The sequence below is a fragment of the Dendronephthya gigantea genome, unplaced genomic scaffold (genome assembly GCF_004324835.1).
Source record: "Dendronephthya gigantea isolate DGI-Jeju-01 unplaced genomic scaffold, DenGig_1.0 000022F, whole genome shotgun sequence".
Classification (NCBI taxonomy): Eukaryota; Metazoa; Cnidaria; class Anthozoa; order Malacalcyonacea; family Nephtheidae; genus Dendronephthya; species Dendronephthya gigantea.
In genome coordinates, this window is record NW_021163032.1 from 1,033,071 (window position 1) to 1,048,061 (window position 14,991).

A 14,991-nucleotide genomic window follows, 5' to 3' on the forward strand; every position below is an offset into this window, starting at 1 on the left:
ATTATCTCCCTCGTCTCACGACGGGAGACGAGCTCAGAATCTTCTAGATTAATCTGTTGTTACAAGAAAAAAAAAAGGGTTCTGCTATGAATTTTCCCTCTGATATCGCCCGGAACATATCTTATCTTTTAATAATACGGCCAGTCTAGCCCCTGCGGAATAAAACATATTCCAACTTATTCTTCCTCAAACGACCGTTACATACTCGTCTGTTGCAATTTGCGGTCGCAAAGTATTTAAAAACCTTCTAATTAGATGATTTACGAATTACACATCCTATTTTAGTCCCATCGACTCCCGATGCGTTCTCATCCAACACTTTTTTTGACAGACTGTCTTGCGGTTAAGTGCAGCAGAAATTACCATATAATTTCGCAGCAAATAATTGTAGGCTCGCCTTTATCTCTTCGCTGGGACAAATTTAATTTTCACTGTTTATTAATAAGCGGGACATGTTGAGGGTTTATATAGTTGTGTCGAGCGTGTTTACACAAAGCTCAGAGGGAAATCCTGAGTAATATGTTAGTCGAAATTAAAGGCGACAGTGGGGCAGGACAATTATAATCTTGTAACAACAATGCGTGTTGTCTTATTGGCGTTCGTTACCGCGTTTATTCTCAGCGCTGCGGTCGCTCTTATTGTGCTATGTATGTGGATGCGATATTTGTCGAAGCAAGTGAGAACCCCGTTGATACAAACAAAAACGCGTTCGCATACTTACGAGACTCGTGTGATCGAAGGACTCGTCGTTACGTCGCGATTAACGGTCGTGTGAGATTGTGAGAATCCGCTGGTATGCGAAACGGGCCTGATGAACTACGATCATTATAAACCTTCACCATGCACTACTGACTTACGACTTGTGTTATCAGCATGGATATGATTTGCCATCGACATGGATACTTGCTAAAGTCGGAGTGCTGTTGTAACACAGACGAGGCTCCGGGATAAAATAATCGTGGTGGTCAACCGTTGCTCGTGATATTTAAAACAAAATTGTTGGTTACTGGACCAACTATATCGAGATGCTAAAAATTGGACACAAAAGTTTAAGGAGGAACTCTCCTGGCAATGAAAATGGCATCGGAATGATATTTTCCTCAATTCTGCATCCGCAAATGCTTGGATCCAATGTGTTTGGGAAAATGGAGGGATGAAGAATTGTTGGTAGAGTTGGCAATTCAGACGGAATATGATGTCTTATGGCGGACACCGTATGAAGACAGAAAGCAGGCCAAGTGAGACATTAAAAAGCGTGATCGATGTTGGAATTTCGGGATTGAAAATACCAATAGTTTTTGCCGATTTTTAGAAGTGAATACCAGAAAAATATTTGTGAAGAATAAAATGATACGGTGGAATTCAATGGACACGCCTGGTGTGGGTCCAGTGCATGGGTATCCAGCCGTATCGTCCATTGTCCAGAAATTATGTTTATCATTGATATAGCGCTGTATGTCAACACACATTAACAATTAATGCATTGGATCTCTAAAAATATATTTCAATTCGTTTCTATAATAATAATTGTTATTGATTTGTCTGTGTTGCTGGTACCATGCTGAGAAATTATCATAGCGGTGTTTTTCGCAAAACATTGAAGAATGAGGGGTTTAGATAACGCATTTGGAAAATCTATACTGTCTCTATTTTTAAAGATATGCAGCTGAGGCGATGCGGATGACAAACAGCAAGCTTTTGTAAACGCTGGATTTGATTGAAGTAGAACAAAATGGGCTGAAACCCGAAACAGGTGGTGTTCAGGCTTTTTCAAAAAACTTTGGCTATATTGGGCCTTTTGGGAAAAGATGCAATATAATTGAATAGGCCTGTACCCTTTTACCAAGCAAGCTCAACATAAATCTAATGACAACCACGTTTCGGAAATTCTTATGCTATTTAAGAGCTACAACAATGATTAGGGACTTGAACAAAAGTATTGGATGGCAATATGTTTTTAATGCAAATATACATTAATTAATCATTATTCATGAAGTTAATATATCTTCGTTTTTGCATAATGTGTTATTATGTAATATTGTTTCACGAGTCAGTGTTTCAATTTATTCCGCTTTGTTTCAAGCGGAATAAATTATTTTATTAGGGGGAGGTGAATACTTTATTTTCGCGCGCTTTTTATAGCAACATGGCGGATAGTCTAAATCAGTGCTAATGCTGGGTAATATTGGATAATTTCGGATGATAGTGTAGAATATTACATTATTTTACGCGTAATGAGTTTAGGTCTGCGTAAGGTCGTTGTCTCGTTGAAATTCGAACAAAATGATAGCTTCGCGTTTCGAGGACTCCCACGGATAGGTCGGGAGGATTTTTCCTGAATAACGTTTTTAAGCTATCATTCATTAAAAAGCATGGTTTGAGTCACGAACGACGGTCGCATGAATTTAAACGATTCCCTTAACTGTTTAGCTGCAACCAACCTTAGATGAATTGTCGTCCAGCGAGGCCATATAATATACACTCCACATGCAGTAGCTCCAGTGCCAATAATGTTCGGTTTTCCAAGTTATTTTTTACTCTTCTGTAAATTTGGTGCAGAAATTTTCACTTTGCCTGGTATGTAACGAGAGAGGTCTGCATCCTATAAAAGGAGCAGTGTTTTAAAAAGGATGTTATTCGAAGAAGCTGCTATCTTATGTTAAACTATTTTTTACTAGAGTTGTTTCATGCCAAATAGCTAGTTAAGATAGCCTTTGCGAGGTGGATCTTAGATTTTTAAATTTTGTATCGTTGTTTTACAAACCTTGACGCTCTTTAATAAGTCTTTCTCGCGAGCTGTAGTGTCCCGAGACTGGATGAAGGAATGTAGGGCTGTTCTAGCCGCTATATAAAATAAAGTCAACTTGAACGCCTGGTTGAAGCGTAACAACCTGTCTTATAACTCGCAATCCTAGAACTACTGGGATCACAGTCTTCGTTTGGTGTTTATTTGTTAAAAGATTTCAGCGTTACCTCAGCAAGACCTCAGGCAGGGATAACTGGATTTGAATATCGAAACTCGTAGGAAATTACTTAAGGCCCTGTTACACGGTGCAATCTTTCTTGCAACTTGCAATGCAATTCTACTTTTAAGATATGTGAATTAGTAAAGAGGCTTCAAAATGAAAGCGTAAGAAACGCAATGGATTGTAGTAAAGACAAAAGTTCGGTAGTTGCCAAATCTACATCTCTCAAAAGAAGAATTGCATTGCAAGAAAAATTGCACCGCGTAACAGGGCCTTAAGGGTAAACGTGATAGAGCCTCAATACACCACTGATGGTAAGTTATAGTGAAACTGCGTTCCAACAACGAGACTTGCATATTGCATGCATTGAAAACTATTTCAATCTTCACCTCTTCCCCGGCGTCCCGTTCCTGGTGTCAGCTTCACTTTGAATCTAAAATCAGCAAAAATGTCGACTATATAGAGTGGTTCATGACAGTCGTGGTGACAGGCGTCTGAAATCTTACTTGTAGTTCTGTACAGCGGCATACGGTGCGCACACAGGTATGGCAAAGAACGTGATATCATCAATGTAAGGACATCCGGTTAGAGAATCCAGCAAACCCACTTCCTCCTAGATACAACAGTTTTCATTAAACAAATTTCTGCTATCACTGCACGAGCTCAGTAAATTCATTCCTGATGTAAATTCTGAAAGACCCCGGTTCATAGACGGGCAAATATATTATATTTAGGTCTGTTTTTCGACTATGAACTAACTGAAGGCGAACCATCTTAAACATTTCTAGTCATTTTTCAATTCTTTTTATTGTTAATGTACCTTTTCAATATCAACTTCATCGTTCTCTTCCAGCTATGTAAAAATATAATAAACAGGTTTAGAAAGTAAAAAATATGGTTAAAAACTCAGATATTTTCATACCTTTACTTCTGTTTCATGTTGTTCTCCATCTTGTTCTAATCCTTCCGCCAAATCACCAGCAAAATTCTCCAAAACTTGCCCAGTATTTGCTGGCAAAGCCTTATTCTCAACTTCACTCTGTTTATCCACAGCATTCACTGTTGTTTTCATAGTATTATTAACTTTATTAGTATTCCTAGTCATCCTCTGCTCTCCCTGCCTGTTCTGTGAACTCCCTTTACGACCTTTACTGTCCTTTCCCTTTTTTCGTTTGCTCTCTTTGGGAGCACCCGCTGACCCCAAAAACTGCATCATTAGTTCCCTGTCCTCCTCGTCCTGATCGCCATATCTTTCTTTCATCTTCTTTAGTTTGGACTTTTTCCCGCGCTTTGCCGCACTCTGCTGTGTGATTGGCGATGACTTACTTTTCCCAGCATCACTTTCAGGTTTCGTTACCTTCACCCCAGGCCCCGGAGATACTTCCTCCAGAGTCTCAACATCGTTTTTGTCGATATCACCGCCTTTCTTCTTCATTTGTCGACGTTGTTTTGCGGTCAAACGTTGTTTCCGCGTCTCGCTACCTTTCCCTAGGGACCTGAGATCCAATACTTCGCCATCACCAAGATCGACAAAATCTTCAGTAGCCTGGGAACTTGTGGTACTCGTGCCTCGTTGCAGTTGAAATTTCCCGCCACTAGTGTACTGGAAGTCTATGGACGTATCGGGATAACTAGGTACACCATCATCATCCTCACTATCATCCTTATCCTCCTGAGCGTTTTCCACTTCTATGGTACTTTTTTTACTCCCTTCTGTACTGTCGTATTCTTCTTTATCATCACTTATACCTACATCCTCGTCATCACCCTCTCCTACCGTATCAACATCCTCGTCTCTTTTATGTTCCTCATCATCACCTTTTTCTTCATATTCACGCTCACCATCTATTCCCAGTTTACCCTGAGCATCCTCCTCAGCTCTCGAGTCTCCCTCTCCATCAACAGGCTCCTCGGTATCACTGTCTTCGCTGTTATCACCATCCCCTCCAATATCAAGTTCTACGTCTTCAGCAAGTGAAGAATCCTCAACAGACGTACTTGTGGTCTAAAATAGAATAAACAGTATTGGCTCGCAGATATTCAACATACTTAATCAACAATCTTTTGTATGGAGAAATAACTTCATAGAATAGCATCACCAAAAAATCACCCGGCAGTACAGGACGAAATTTTGTGAGTATAAATTAGCATATTTAGCGGGCTCAGATAGATCTTACCTGGTGAATTTAATGGCTAAGTGTATTTTGGCCAAATATTTTAATGCTATTGCAGTGCAATGTGTGAACAAGAATTCATTTTTTACACACCTCTGAGACAGCATCCTCTTCTACGATCTTGATTCGCCGTTCATTTTTATGTTTCCCGACACAGGTCTCGTCTAGACGGAACAAGAATCCGAAACCCATGATGAGATAGCTGGGTGGTAAGTAATTTTTCTTTCCACGAATCATGAAACTTCCTGTGGTCAGATATTCCCCAGTGGGTGCCGTCTTAGAGACCTGGTGGTGGTACACCCACCATGCACTGGTGATGATGCGGTCATTCCATGCATTGCTGTAACAGATCGCCATGCAACCAGCTTCGTTGAGCGTCTTTGGTGGAACGCCGTCTGATGTATGGTTTTTAATAACAATGCTCGTAGCTCCGTGGAGATCAGCGTGAACGTAAACATCTCCTGTGAATAAAGTGAATTAAAGATCCCAAGTTGAATTTTGTTTATATTTGTATCAAGTATGGTATATCAATCCGCATACATACAAGTGTCGATATATCCCAAGCTGAATCCATTGACCGCCTCTATGCACTGGATGTTCCGATACTTACCAGGTTTTAGATGTCTTTTAACAATCAGTTCGTTCTGCTGTTGATCTCTGCCACCAATCACAAGATAATTCTCGGAACTGATGAACCAAAAAAACTTCTCAAACCTACAGCGCAATAAAACGTAGGTCGAACTAGTAACCGAGGTGAGTTTGATTGGAACTTTGAAATGTTCCACTGTAGCTATATGCACGAAAGAACAAGCTATGTCATATAAAGAGAGGCCGTCTTACCAATAAACTTTTCTTGCCTTTCTTATGCTGGTTGTCGTCGCGACCTCCTTCAAAGTTTCTTTCGTTTTTTTCTCCGCAGATTTGAGCGCCTTTTTTGAAGCTTCAACTGTCCTTTGTTCTTTCGTCGCAGCCTGTCTTTTCTTGGTGTAAAACCTGGAAACATCGGGAATCTTAGCCGATCATTGAAGGTTCGGAATTTCACGATAAAAGTCGTTCCATTTTCATCTCCAATGCTGGGGAAAATATCTCACATAAAACTACAGAAACGAGCTGCAAGACTAATTCTTGAATTACCAACCGAAGTACTTTCAATATTACTTTTCCGCCAACTTAATTGGATACCTATTTTCAACTTGATAAAAATGAGAAAAATTCTTATGGTTTTCAATACTTTAAAAACTTCTTGGCCACCAGATCTTAGAAGGTTGTTTGTTTACGTTCGCGACTGTCATCCAATTCAAACTAGATCGACAATGACTGACTTAAAGATCCCTTTAGTCAAGACCGAGCAGGCTAAATCTAAGATATCTTATAGTGGTGCAAGTCTATTCAATTCTTTACCTTCTGAGTTAAAAATCGTTGAAAATTATTCACCTAACTCTTTTAAAAAAAAGCTTAAAACCTTTTTTCTTCAATTAAACAATGAAGTAGACCATGTTAATGATTTTAGCTGCACTGTATGCAAGCATATCATTCGTTGCCAATGTTTCTCGCGATGAAACCTTTCATATTACCTTTCGAGGGCCATTGGGAAGAATACCTTAAGGTAACAATGTGAACCCCTCATGAAATAAAGTTTTAATAATAATAATAATAATAACTCACCTTCGTGCGTTCGCGTATGCCGTCAGAGCAAGATCAATGTCAATTTTGAGCGCGTTTGATTTCTACAGATAGAAAGAGGTACTGTTAATCACGTTAAATGAATTTGGGTGAAAAAATAAACAGTTACTCGTGGATTACAGTCAAAGTAATCTGTCTTGATAACACGTCCATTGTTCATACAATATGATGGAAGATCAATTACTTTGTGTTTCTTAGTACTGTCATTTTCATCCTCACCGCTATCATCATCATCATCAAATTCATCTCTACAAATAATAAGTCCCATTAAACTCTTTCAATAAGGAGGGGGGGGGGAATACAAGGCCAAACACCAGGGGCGAGCACTAGGGTGCACCCTTGGAAAAATCCACCTATGGTGAAAGCACAGAGTTCGATTGGTAAACCACATTCAAATTTTAGAAAGCGCTTACTTACTTCAAGAGCATGCTGATATGATTGGTCTCTAACTTCAATTGTTTAATTGCCATGGCAACACGGTCACCCCGTCCCTGAGCCTCCTTAACAATACTGCTAATCTCGGCCCAGTCAATCTGATTGGCTATAGCGCTGTTCACTACTTTGATAGCCTGGTCCACCTTTGAAAAACCACAAAAATATCTTTAAAAACAAGGAAAAGGATTAGAATTGCTTGACATAAAAAATTCTTCATTGAAACTACTCATCAACTTGTGAAATATATTTTAGTATGCTTTAAGAAATTTACAACAGACAAGGTTTAAAGCAATGTCATTGTCATTAATTGTTTGCTTACCAAAGGTAAATTAATTTCAATCAATCTTGCTTTTTCCTTGTCCTCCTCCTGTGTTGAAAAGCATAAAATCAGCGTTGCAATATTCTTCATCATCAAAAACTCAGATTAATAAGTCTTAACCTGAGCTTTTTGCAGGCTATCCAGACGCTTCTCGTGGTCTTTTTTCACGTTATCTAGCTTTTTCAAAACAGCTTTCTCTTGTTGTAACGCCTTTGTGTCGAGTTTCTGACTTTCAATCTTACTAAAGAATTCGTCTACGGCCTAAAACGAAGGGCAAAATAACAACCTTAACCTTTCCTTTGCTCAATAAAGATTATGGAAAATATCTAATCAAAGTTATCAGCCAAAGAAATAGCCTTTCCGTTACATGATAAGAAATTATTTATATTAAAAGGTAAATTGGGGTAGAATGTTTTGACAAAATTAACTATAATTTAACATTCACCTTGTTGAAAAAATCAAACTCGAGGTAAGGACAATCTTTGTGTTGCTCGAACAGAAACGGGTGAAATTCTTGGTAACTAAAGCGATATACAATATAGCATGAAATGAATAATTTCTGGCCCTGGAGTAAAATTAAAATCGGAAAGGAAATGCAGATTTGGACTTCCAGTTTTGTGCTAAAAACGTACGTTAAGAGATCATCGTGGCCATCCATGCTCGCGTTTGCTTTGTTCTCGCGTTTCTGAATTATATACCCCTTGAAGATGAAGAGAAATTATCATGACTCAACTATACACAAAGACGGAGCTAGTCTGCAAAGCTAAATACCAATTATTTATTTTGGTACCTTGCAAGGCGAGTTTCTAGTCATTTCTAAATGTTTTTCTGCATTTTTGAGTGCTTCCATTATCTTGGGAATGTCTTAGGAATAGAAAAAACGCGATGAAGTATATCAACTATTGCAGTTAAACAAGGGTATATACAAAGATGTTATAATTTGAAACATACCTTTGTCAATGTCAACATCTTTACCAATTTTAGCATTTATAACAAAACCAGCTTGTTTAAGGCAGTGATCAAGTAAAGCTGGACCAAAAACTAATAAAAACAGTATTGAACTAAGAGGAGGCCTATAATGAATTTAATGAAGTATATTGGTATATTGAAATGAAACCTTACCCAAATGAGGGTTTAGAATCTTCTTCAGAACATCACCATCTTTTGTTTGGGAAAGAAGTTCACGTAAACTATAAGACAATTGTGTACAATGTTGCCTATACCATATGTGATTCACCAAAAGCTCATGGTATGGAAAGAAGAGATTGAGCTAAATTTTTATCTTATACTAAATATGTGTTTACTTACTTTTGAGCTGACATGAGTCCGTCGTACTGCCTGGCATTTTCTAATGGATATCTTTCTCTAACTGCAAATCTTACATCTTCGCTATCAGTTCGTGTTCGCAGTAGGCTTAAAATTGTGTATTCAAAATCAGCAAGGATTATGTTGCCCTAAGTGGAAGAGCAAAGAACAACAAAATTAGGAAGATGTATATATAACCAAAGAGTAATGCAGGATCATAACAGCAAGCTAGCTACTTACTCTATCATAGAGTTCTACAATCAAGTGGTAGGCTGCTTCATTTGACCCAAATTGGAAATCCAGAATTCTGTCTATGCCAAGCATTGAAATATTCACAAGACGTTTTCCTGATATATGCTTACGCATCTGTGAAAAAAACTCTTGTTAAACGCCAGACAATTTTACTTGTAAAACATTATCATCCAATGAGGTAACTGATTGGTTGGCAAACTAATCCAATGTTTGAATATACCGAAATATGGTATACTCGACCATTGTATAATATGGTATACTCCACCATGGTAGAATATACAAAATATGGTATACTTGACCATCATCAAATATACCATGAAACAGTTTACTTGACCATGGTTGAATATACCAGAATATGGCATGAAATACCACACCAAGGTCGAATTCCATATATTTGACCATGCCAAGGTTAAATATACTATACCATCACTATCTTTTATCCTGTCTTAATAGACCTTTTTAGCATGTATGCAAATTAACCCATTTCAATTCACTAAAATGGTTAAGTTTTATTGGCTATCCCATGGTCCCAACATCTGAAATGGTTAATTTGCATGCAAGTTGAAAAGGTCTATTTAGACTAGTCTTAATTTACGCATCTGCTCCTGCCCATGTCAGATGTTTCAGTACCTTCATGGCAAACCCAGATGGGAAGGTGTTTTTTGGCCATTCAAACTCTGTGCTATGAAATCGCAATCCAGATTCAATTAACAAGACCACCTTGAGATCTGGTCTAGAATTGAATAAAATGGTGAAACAAATTAATTTGTAATCTGAACTGTGGTGCAATAACACAAGAGCAATTGAAGTGTTTTTATGGTTCTCAATCTGGTAGTGTAAATGAAAATCACAGAGTGCCAAATGCCAATAATTGGCAATAAACTTTCAATTGGATTTCTTCACTTACTTTGCCAGCCTTATAAGATAGGTCTTGTTGTCTATATCATATATATTGTTCACTCTCATCCCTAAAAAACTTCAGAAATTGAAGAGAGCGTCAACTTTTTTTACTTTACGTTGTATATATAAATTACATATAATAATAAAATACAATTGAAGTATTAAACACAGATTTTAAAAGTCTGCAGAAGTTAATCTACCTTTTGACGTCTGAAATCACAGCACATATATCTATTGTAGTAAATCTAGACTTCATATTAGTAATTGCAAATTAAGACCAACAAAAATAGTAACATAAATACAACATTTATAAAGAAAAAAGTGAAATTTTGACCTCCATTGAATGAGGTACAAGAGCCGGTGGTATTGCGAGATGATACGATATAGTAACCTAGGAATAAAGTTCCAATACAAAATGGAGTCTATTTTTGTGCGTAATTGTTTATTTAGGGATTTTTAAAGCCGTTTTTCATGCAAAATGGTTATTCGGATTATGTGTGAATAATTTTTCTGAAATCATGGATGCTTTAAGCTTTCCAGAAATACCCGAAAAGGATGTGTCTGAGGTACTACAATGAAAAAATATATGATTTTTGACAGCTCTGGATCACTGGATGCTGTAGAATTTCGTATTTCTGAGCGAATACGCTAAACCAGACACAAGGAATATGTTGAAGTTATCATCTCATGTGTTCCACTTTATTTTCCTAGGATTGGTATTACAGCAAAAGACGTGAAATGCAGGTAAACGATACAAATTCCCTGATTAAAACGATTCACGTTCAACTACATTAGAATGAGCACCTCGATCAGATGCCAGATAGCCTCACGATTATTATTCTAATATTCTTACGAAAATCCTGCAAGTTCATTTGGAGAGATTTAAGACATTGACTCAATGTAAATCTGCATCTCTGTCAGATGAACCAATGTCCACCCCTGGCCTTGTATAATAGGCAACATCTCAACCACAAAACCAAACAAACAATTTGATCACTTATATAGGAAGTGTTGCCTGGAATATTTCTCGGACCATATTCTGTAGCCGTAAAATCCAAGGTACTGATCAGTACAGCAAATTCAAAGCACTCCATATTAATGTTTCACATGCCAACCTAATACCATCTTTCTTGACTAGTTGAACTTTCTCTTGGAAAAAGGTATAACACACATTGTGTGTATCAGAGAAGACCTGGAGGCTAACTTTGTAAAGACAAACTTTCCTAACAACTTTAAGTAAGTCTTACATCGGATAAAGTTTGAATTGGCACAAAACCTTTTCACGCTATTCCCACACCAATAAGCCATTATCCATTGCATTTGAAAAAATATTATCATTCTCAACAGATATCTTGTGATTAATATTGCTGACAAAATGACCGAAAATATCATTGGACACTTTCCTTTGGTAAATACAAATTCTGTAATCATCTCATCAGACTTTGTCAGATAATTGGTGATACAAAAAAAAATTAACCAATTTTTTTTTAAGGTCAAAGAATTTCTCAATGAATGCCAACAAACAAATGGTACAGTGAAGTTCATTAGAAAAACCATCTATTTATAAACTCTTGGCATTTACTGATATACTTTATCTTACTATCTGTGAGACACAGCATTCTGATGCACACAATAATCTTTATTTAATCCTTCCAGGGAAGGTCTTAATTCATGGAAACACTGGGATTTCCAGAAGGTACCATCATTTTATCATTACAAGCCCATGATAAAAAACGTCTCATGAATGCTTTATACATCATAAAAACCGTCACATCGGTTTATGGCATGAAATTTTTTGATATTTTCAATTACAGTGCTGCGTTAGTGATAGCTTACGTTATGGAGACATACGGATTGACGTACAGGTAGCATGCAAAACCATTTTACAAAACCTTCACCTCTCCCTGTTGTGTTGGTGATTTGATTATTTCTCATTTATGACAGGGAGGCGTTTCTCCATGTTCAAAATAAGAGATTTTGTATCAATCCTAATGAGGGATTCGTTCAACAGTTGATGGTACGAGACGATGATAGTACATTGAATTAATGATTGCCCAAATATTACAACCTTTTTGACTGAAGGAAACCGCATTGAACAATTTGTGTGAATCCAATATTCCTTTATAGGAATATGAACCCATCTACTTAGCAAATTATCAAATGAAACAGTTCAATAGCAAGGAACCCTTAGGACACAGAGGTATTCAAAATCACCACTGAAAATTATCAAATTTTTGCCATTAGAAGAATAAACTCCGAGTTATTCCTATCTTCTTTTTAGCAAGCGTAAAAAGATCCTTCGAGCCAGATATTGAAGACATGCAATGTTGCTGATATTTCTCACAGTCGCGCGCGGGAAAATCCTATCGATTAACAGTTGTAGATAATTGTCAGTAGGCTATTATTTTATGCTACGATTTGAGTTGATATTTTAACACTGCTTAAGCCAAGCGGTCTCGATTATTCTTCGCAATCTTTGTAATAAAATTGTTGTATTTATGTAAATTGTAAGATAGGTAATGGAATAAATGCACAAAAGACAATAATTTGAAGTTTTACTCGCCAATTCACAAATAAAACCAAGAATATAACTGTCAATGTTATCTCTAACAACAAACGTAACAAAATCTCTACAAGTCAGTTATAGAATTGTTTTCAACAGCTTCTAAAATGCAATATAATTTCCTACTTCGATTTTTCGTGCAGTTTCTAAGTTAAGAAAACACTATTCTTCTTCCCCTCCTGTGTAGTAAGCCTGGGTCTTTGTGATGGGTGATCGTCTTCCATTGACCAAAACATTGATAACTCTCTCCTCATCCCAAGTCGTTTCCTTCCTGGCGTAAACGTACAGATATCCGTCAACACTGACTCGAGACTTCACCGTCCTGATGTTCACGTCACGCGGCAATTTGAAGTTTCTGGTGAACTGCCTTGTCACCCTTCTTCCCTTTTCCTCGACCTCTTGTTTTCCGGTCACAATCAAATCATCTCCGCTCACCTTCACTTCAATTTCATCAGGTTTGTAGTTTCTTACATCCAAGACGATCTCGAATTTTTCGTCGTCGCTGATTATCTCCCCCCCGGCAATCTTGCGAGGCGCTGATTCACGCTTGGGACGTGGAGCTTCGATTTTGAGCATACCATCGGCGTAACGGGTGCTCACCATCTTGGGGTCCACCCCCTCGGGGACGGCGTAGAAGCGCTCGAATTCGCTCGCATCGTAGCCATTTTCCCGCTCGGTCACGTGCCGTCCTTTCACGTATATCTTCATGTCACGTACTTCAACGTCTATCTCCTCCTGTTTGTACTGGTACAAGTCTATTTGAGCTATGACCATGTTTCGTGTAGAGCTCACGGCCGCGTCCCATCGCTGTTTGGCGACGCTGCGTGTCGGTTCAAAAGCCTCTTCAAACTCGTCAACAGCTTGCTCCAAATCTCGACTGTAACTGTCCTCTTGTTTTTGTTGGCCGCGGCTGAATACGATTAAAAAAGATGAAAAGATTTCTTTATAAAACGACTTTCATATCGTGAAGGTATAACAATAATAACAACGAATGAATGTGATGTTTCTACTATTACAAGTTACTCGTAATTTGCTGAAAAAAAATATACCAAAGGCAACGACTAAAGTCTGCCTGTATGCAAAACATGCAATTTTGTTAAAAAATAGATGAACAATTGTCAATACATGTAGTAAAAAAAGAAAGCAAGGGGTCATCAAATACCTTTTTCTCTGAATCCCTGTTACAGTAAAACTCATCTTTTGACTTTAGAAAACTTGAAACTGACAACAACTCTTGGATGTGAATTGTCCTACACAGGTGCCGATGACAGACTGAATAATAAACTGCATTTCAAATCCCGCATTTATGTGACAGTCAGGGGTAATATAGCGTGCTCGTAAAAAGGAAATAACGTTACATCTTGTACAATGAGATTCACACACGAGGGAATATTGTTTTCTTTCAAACCTTTTTTAAAACTTCCTGTCAACTCCTTGAGTATTCACGAGGCTTTTCATCAACAATTTAACATATATTGCTTCGCTAAAGTGCAGGCTCTAATCATCTAATTAAATTTATTGAATAACGCACGATATTTCATTCAAGAAAGCGTATCCAAGCTATATGGACTCTATATATGGATTCCATATAAATGATATTGGTTAGTTACGGAGTAAACGTTTGATGAAATTAAAAGAGGATCTTCTCTTGTGGTATTTGAATAATGAAGTGTGAAATTTCTATAATTTCTATATTTCAATATCAATTTCTATTTTTCAGCGTAAACACGACATGCTCATACATACACGATAGAGAGTTACTTTTTTGTGCACGCTATGGATAAAATTAGTGTTATTGATTCAAGGGAGAACTTATTGTGAAGCATACTTTAGTCGGTGTTACACTATGCCACTTTCCTTGCAACGTGGAATGCAATTCTACTCCTGAGGCATCTAAAGTTGTCAAATACGAACAATTCTTACGATCTGCTAACGTTTTCTTAGCATTTCGAACACTCTCTAAAAATTAACATCCCTCAAAATTATAATTGCATTGCGAGTTGCAAAGAAAATTACATAGTGTAACACCGCCTTTAGGCATGTATAAATGTTTAAACATAAAGTAAATAAAAAAACTAATGCTTTTTCATTTGTGTTAACTACCGCGTTTGTAATATATACGTAAAAATTGTGTTGATCTCGTGTTGACGTCGTCAGTGCATTTGGGTAATTCTGGATATTACCCAACTGTACAGCAAAAAGTGACATGGATATTAAAATAATAGACTTCCATTTATATTTTTACCACACACTTTTTACAATTCAAATTACATTTTCGATGCATTAAATATTTCACAGCACTTAATGAGGAATTGTCAGGTTCACCATTGACATATATAATATATTTATTATATACACAAGCGCCAGATATGAGGTATGCTGCAATTTCATTGG

The 14,991-nt window shown here is 37.3% G+C and overlaps 3 protein-coding genes across 3 annotated transcripts; 1 reads left to right on the top strand and 2 right to left on the bottom strand.

The window, feature by feature from the left end:
- Positions 1 to 1,943: 1,943 nt before the first annotated feature.
- On the bottom strand, positions 1,944 to 10,383 carry LOC114522197 (nuclear export mediator factor Nemf-like). The gene is made up of 24 exons (XM_028542830.1): positions 10,235 to 10,383; positions 10,042 to 10,110; positions 9,765 to 9,867; positions 9,123 to 9,248; positions 8,886 to 9,031; positions 8,700 to 8,767; positions 8,529 to 8,618; positions 8,368 to 8,441; positions 8,210 to 8,277; positions 8,023 to 8,098; positions 7,698 to 7,838; positions 7,578 to 7,625; positions 7,241 to 7,401; positions 7,008 to 7,071; positions 6,806 to 6,867; positions 5,981 to 6,133; positions 5,751 to 5,854; positions 5,234 to 5,601; positions 3,889 to 4,971; positions 3,787 to 3,819; positions 3,473 to 3,579; positions 3,356 to 3,399; positions 2,765 to 2,844; positions 1,944 to 2,602 (listed from the first exon to the last, which is right to left on the bottom strand). Exons 1-24 carry the CDS (start codon positions 10,288 to 10,290, stop codon positions 2,528 to 2,530), a joined length of 3,399 nt encoding a protein of 1,132 aa, XP_028398631.1. The 5' UTR covers positions 10,291 to 10,383; the 3' UTR covers positions 1,944 to 2,527.
- A 54-nt stretch (positions 10,384 to 10,437) lies between these two features.
- On the top strand, positions 10,438 to 12,588 carry LOC114522199 (serine/threonine/tyrosine-interacting protein A-like). Its single transcript, XM_028542832.1, has 11 exons — positions 10,438 to 10,600; positions 10,746 to 10,778; positions 11,040 to 11,093; positions 11,173 to 11,270; positions 11,382 to 11,442; positions 11,527 to 11,563; positions 11,691 to 11,730; positions 11,849 to 11,899; positions 11,979 to 12,051; positions 12,162 to 12,234; positions 12,316 to 12,588. Exons 1-11 carry the CDS (start codon positions 10,553 to 10,555, stop codon positions 12,366 to 12,368), a joined length of 621 nt encoding a protein of 206 aa, XP_028398633.1. The 5' UTR covers positions 10,438 to 10,552; the 3' UTR covers positions 12,369 to 12,588.
- A 12-nt stretch (positions 12,589 to 12,600) lies between these two features.
- Positions 12,601 to 14,034, bottom strand: LOC114522198. Its single transcript, XM_028542831.1, has 3 exons — positions 14,006 to 14,034; positions 13,760 to 13,869; positions 12,601 to 13,507 (listed from the first exon to the last, which is right to left on the bottom strand). Exons 2-3 carry the CDS (start codon positions 13,792 to 13,794, stop codon positions 12,760 to 12,762), a joined length of 783 nt encoding a protein of 260 aa, XP_028398632.1. The 5' UTR covers positions 13,795 to 13,869; positions 14,006 to 14,034; the 3' UTR covers positions 12,601 to 12,759.
- Between the last annotated feature and the right edge of the window lie 957 nt (positions 14,035 to 14,991).

Bases quoted from the DNA above. Each gene is read 5' to 3' on its own strand.
- LOC114522199 (XM_028542832.1), top strand. From the start codon at position 10,553: ATGGATGCTTTAAGCTTTCCAGAAATACCCGAAAAGGATGTGTCTGAG. The intron at 10,779-11,039 runs GTAAACGATACA...TCACTTATATAG, and splicing joins GCAAAAGACGTGAAATGCAG to GAAGTGTTGCCTGGAATATT. The intron at 11,564-11,690 runs GTACAGTGAAGT...TAATCCTTCCAG, and splicing joins TGAATGCCAACAAACAAATG to GGAAGGTCTTAATTCATGGA.
- LOC114522197 (XM_028542830.1), bottom strand. From the start codon at position 10,290: ATGAAGTCTAGATTTACTACAATAGATATATGTGCTGTGATTTCAGAC. The intron at 6,868-7,007 runs GTAATTGATCTT...TTCTATCTGTAG, and splicing joins ACAGTACTAAGAAACACAAA to AAATCAAACGCGCTCAAAAT. The intron at 2,603-2,764 runs GTTTGTAAAACA...CTCCTTTTATAG, and splicing joins ACTTATTAAAGAGCGTCAAG to GATGCAGACCTCTCTCGTTA.
- LOC114522198 (XM_028542831.1), bottom strand. From the start codon at position 13,794: ATGAGTTTTACTGTAACAGGGATTCAGAGAAAAAG. The intron at 13,508-13,759 runs GTATTTGATGAC...AATCGTATTCAG, and splicing joins ACAGGGATTCAGAGAAAAAG to CCGCGGCCAACAAAAACAAG.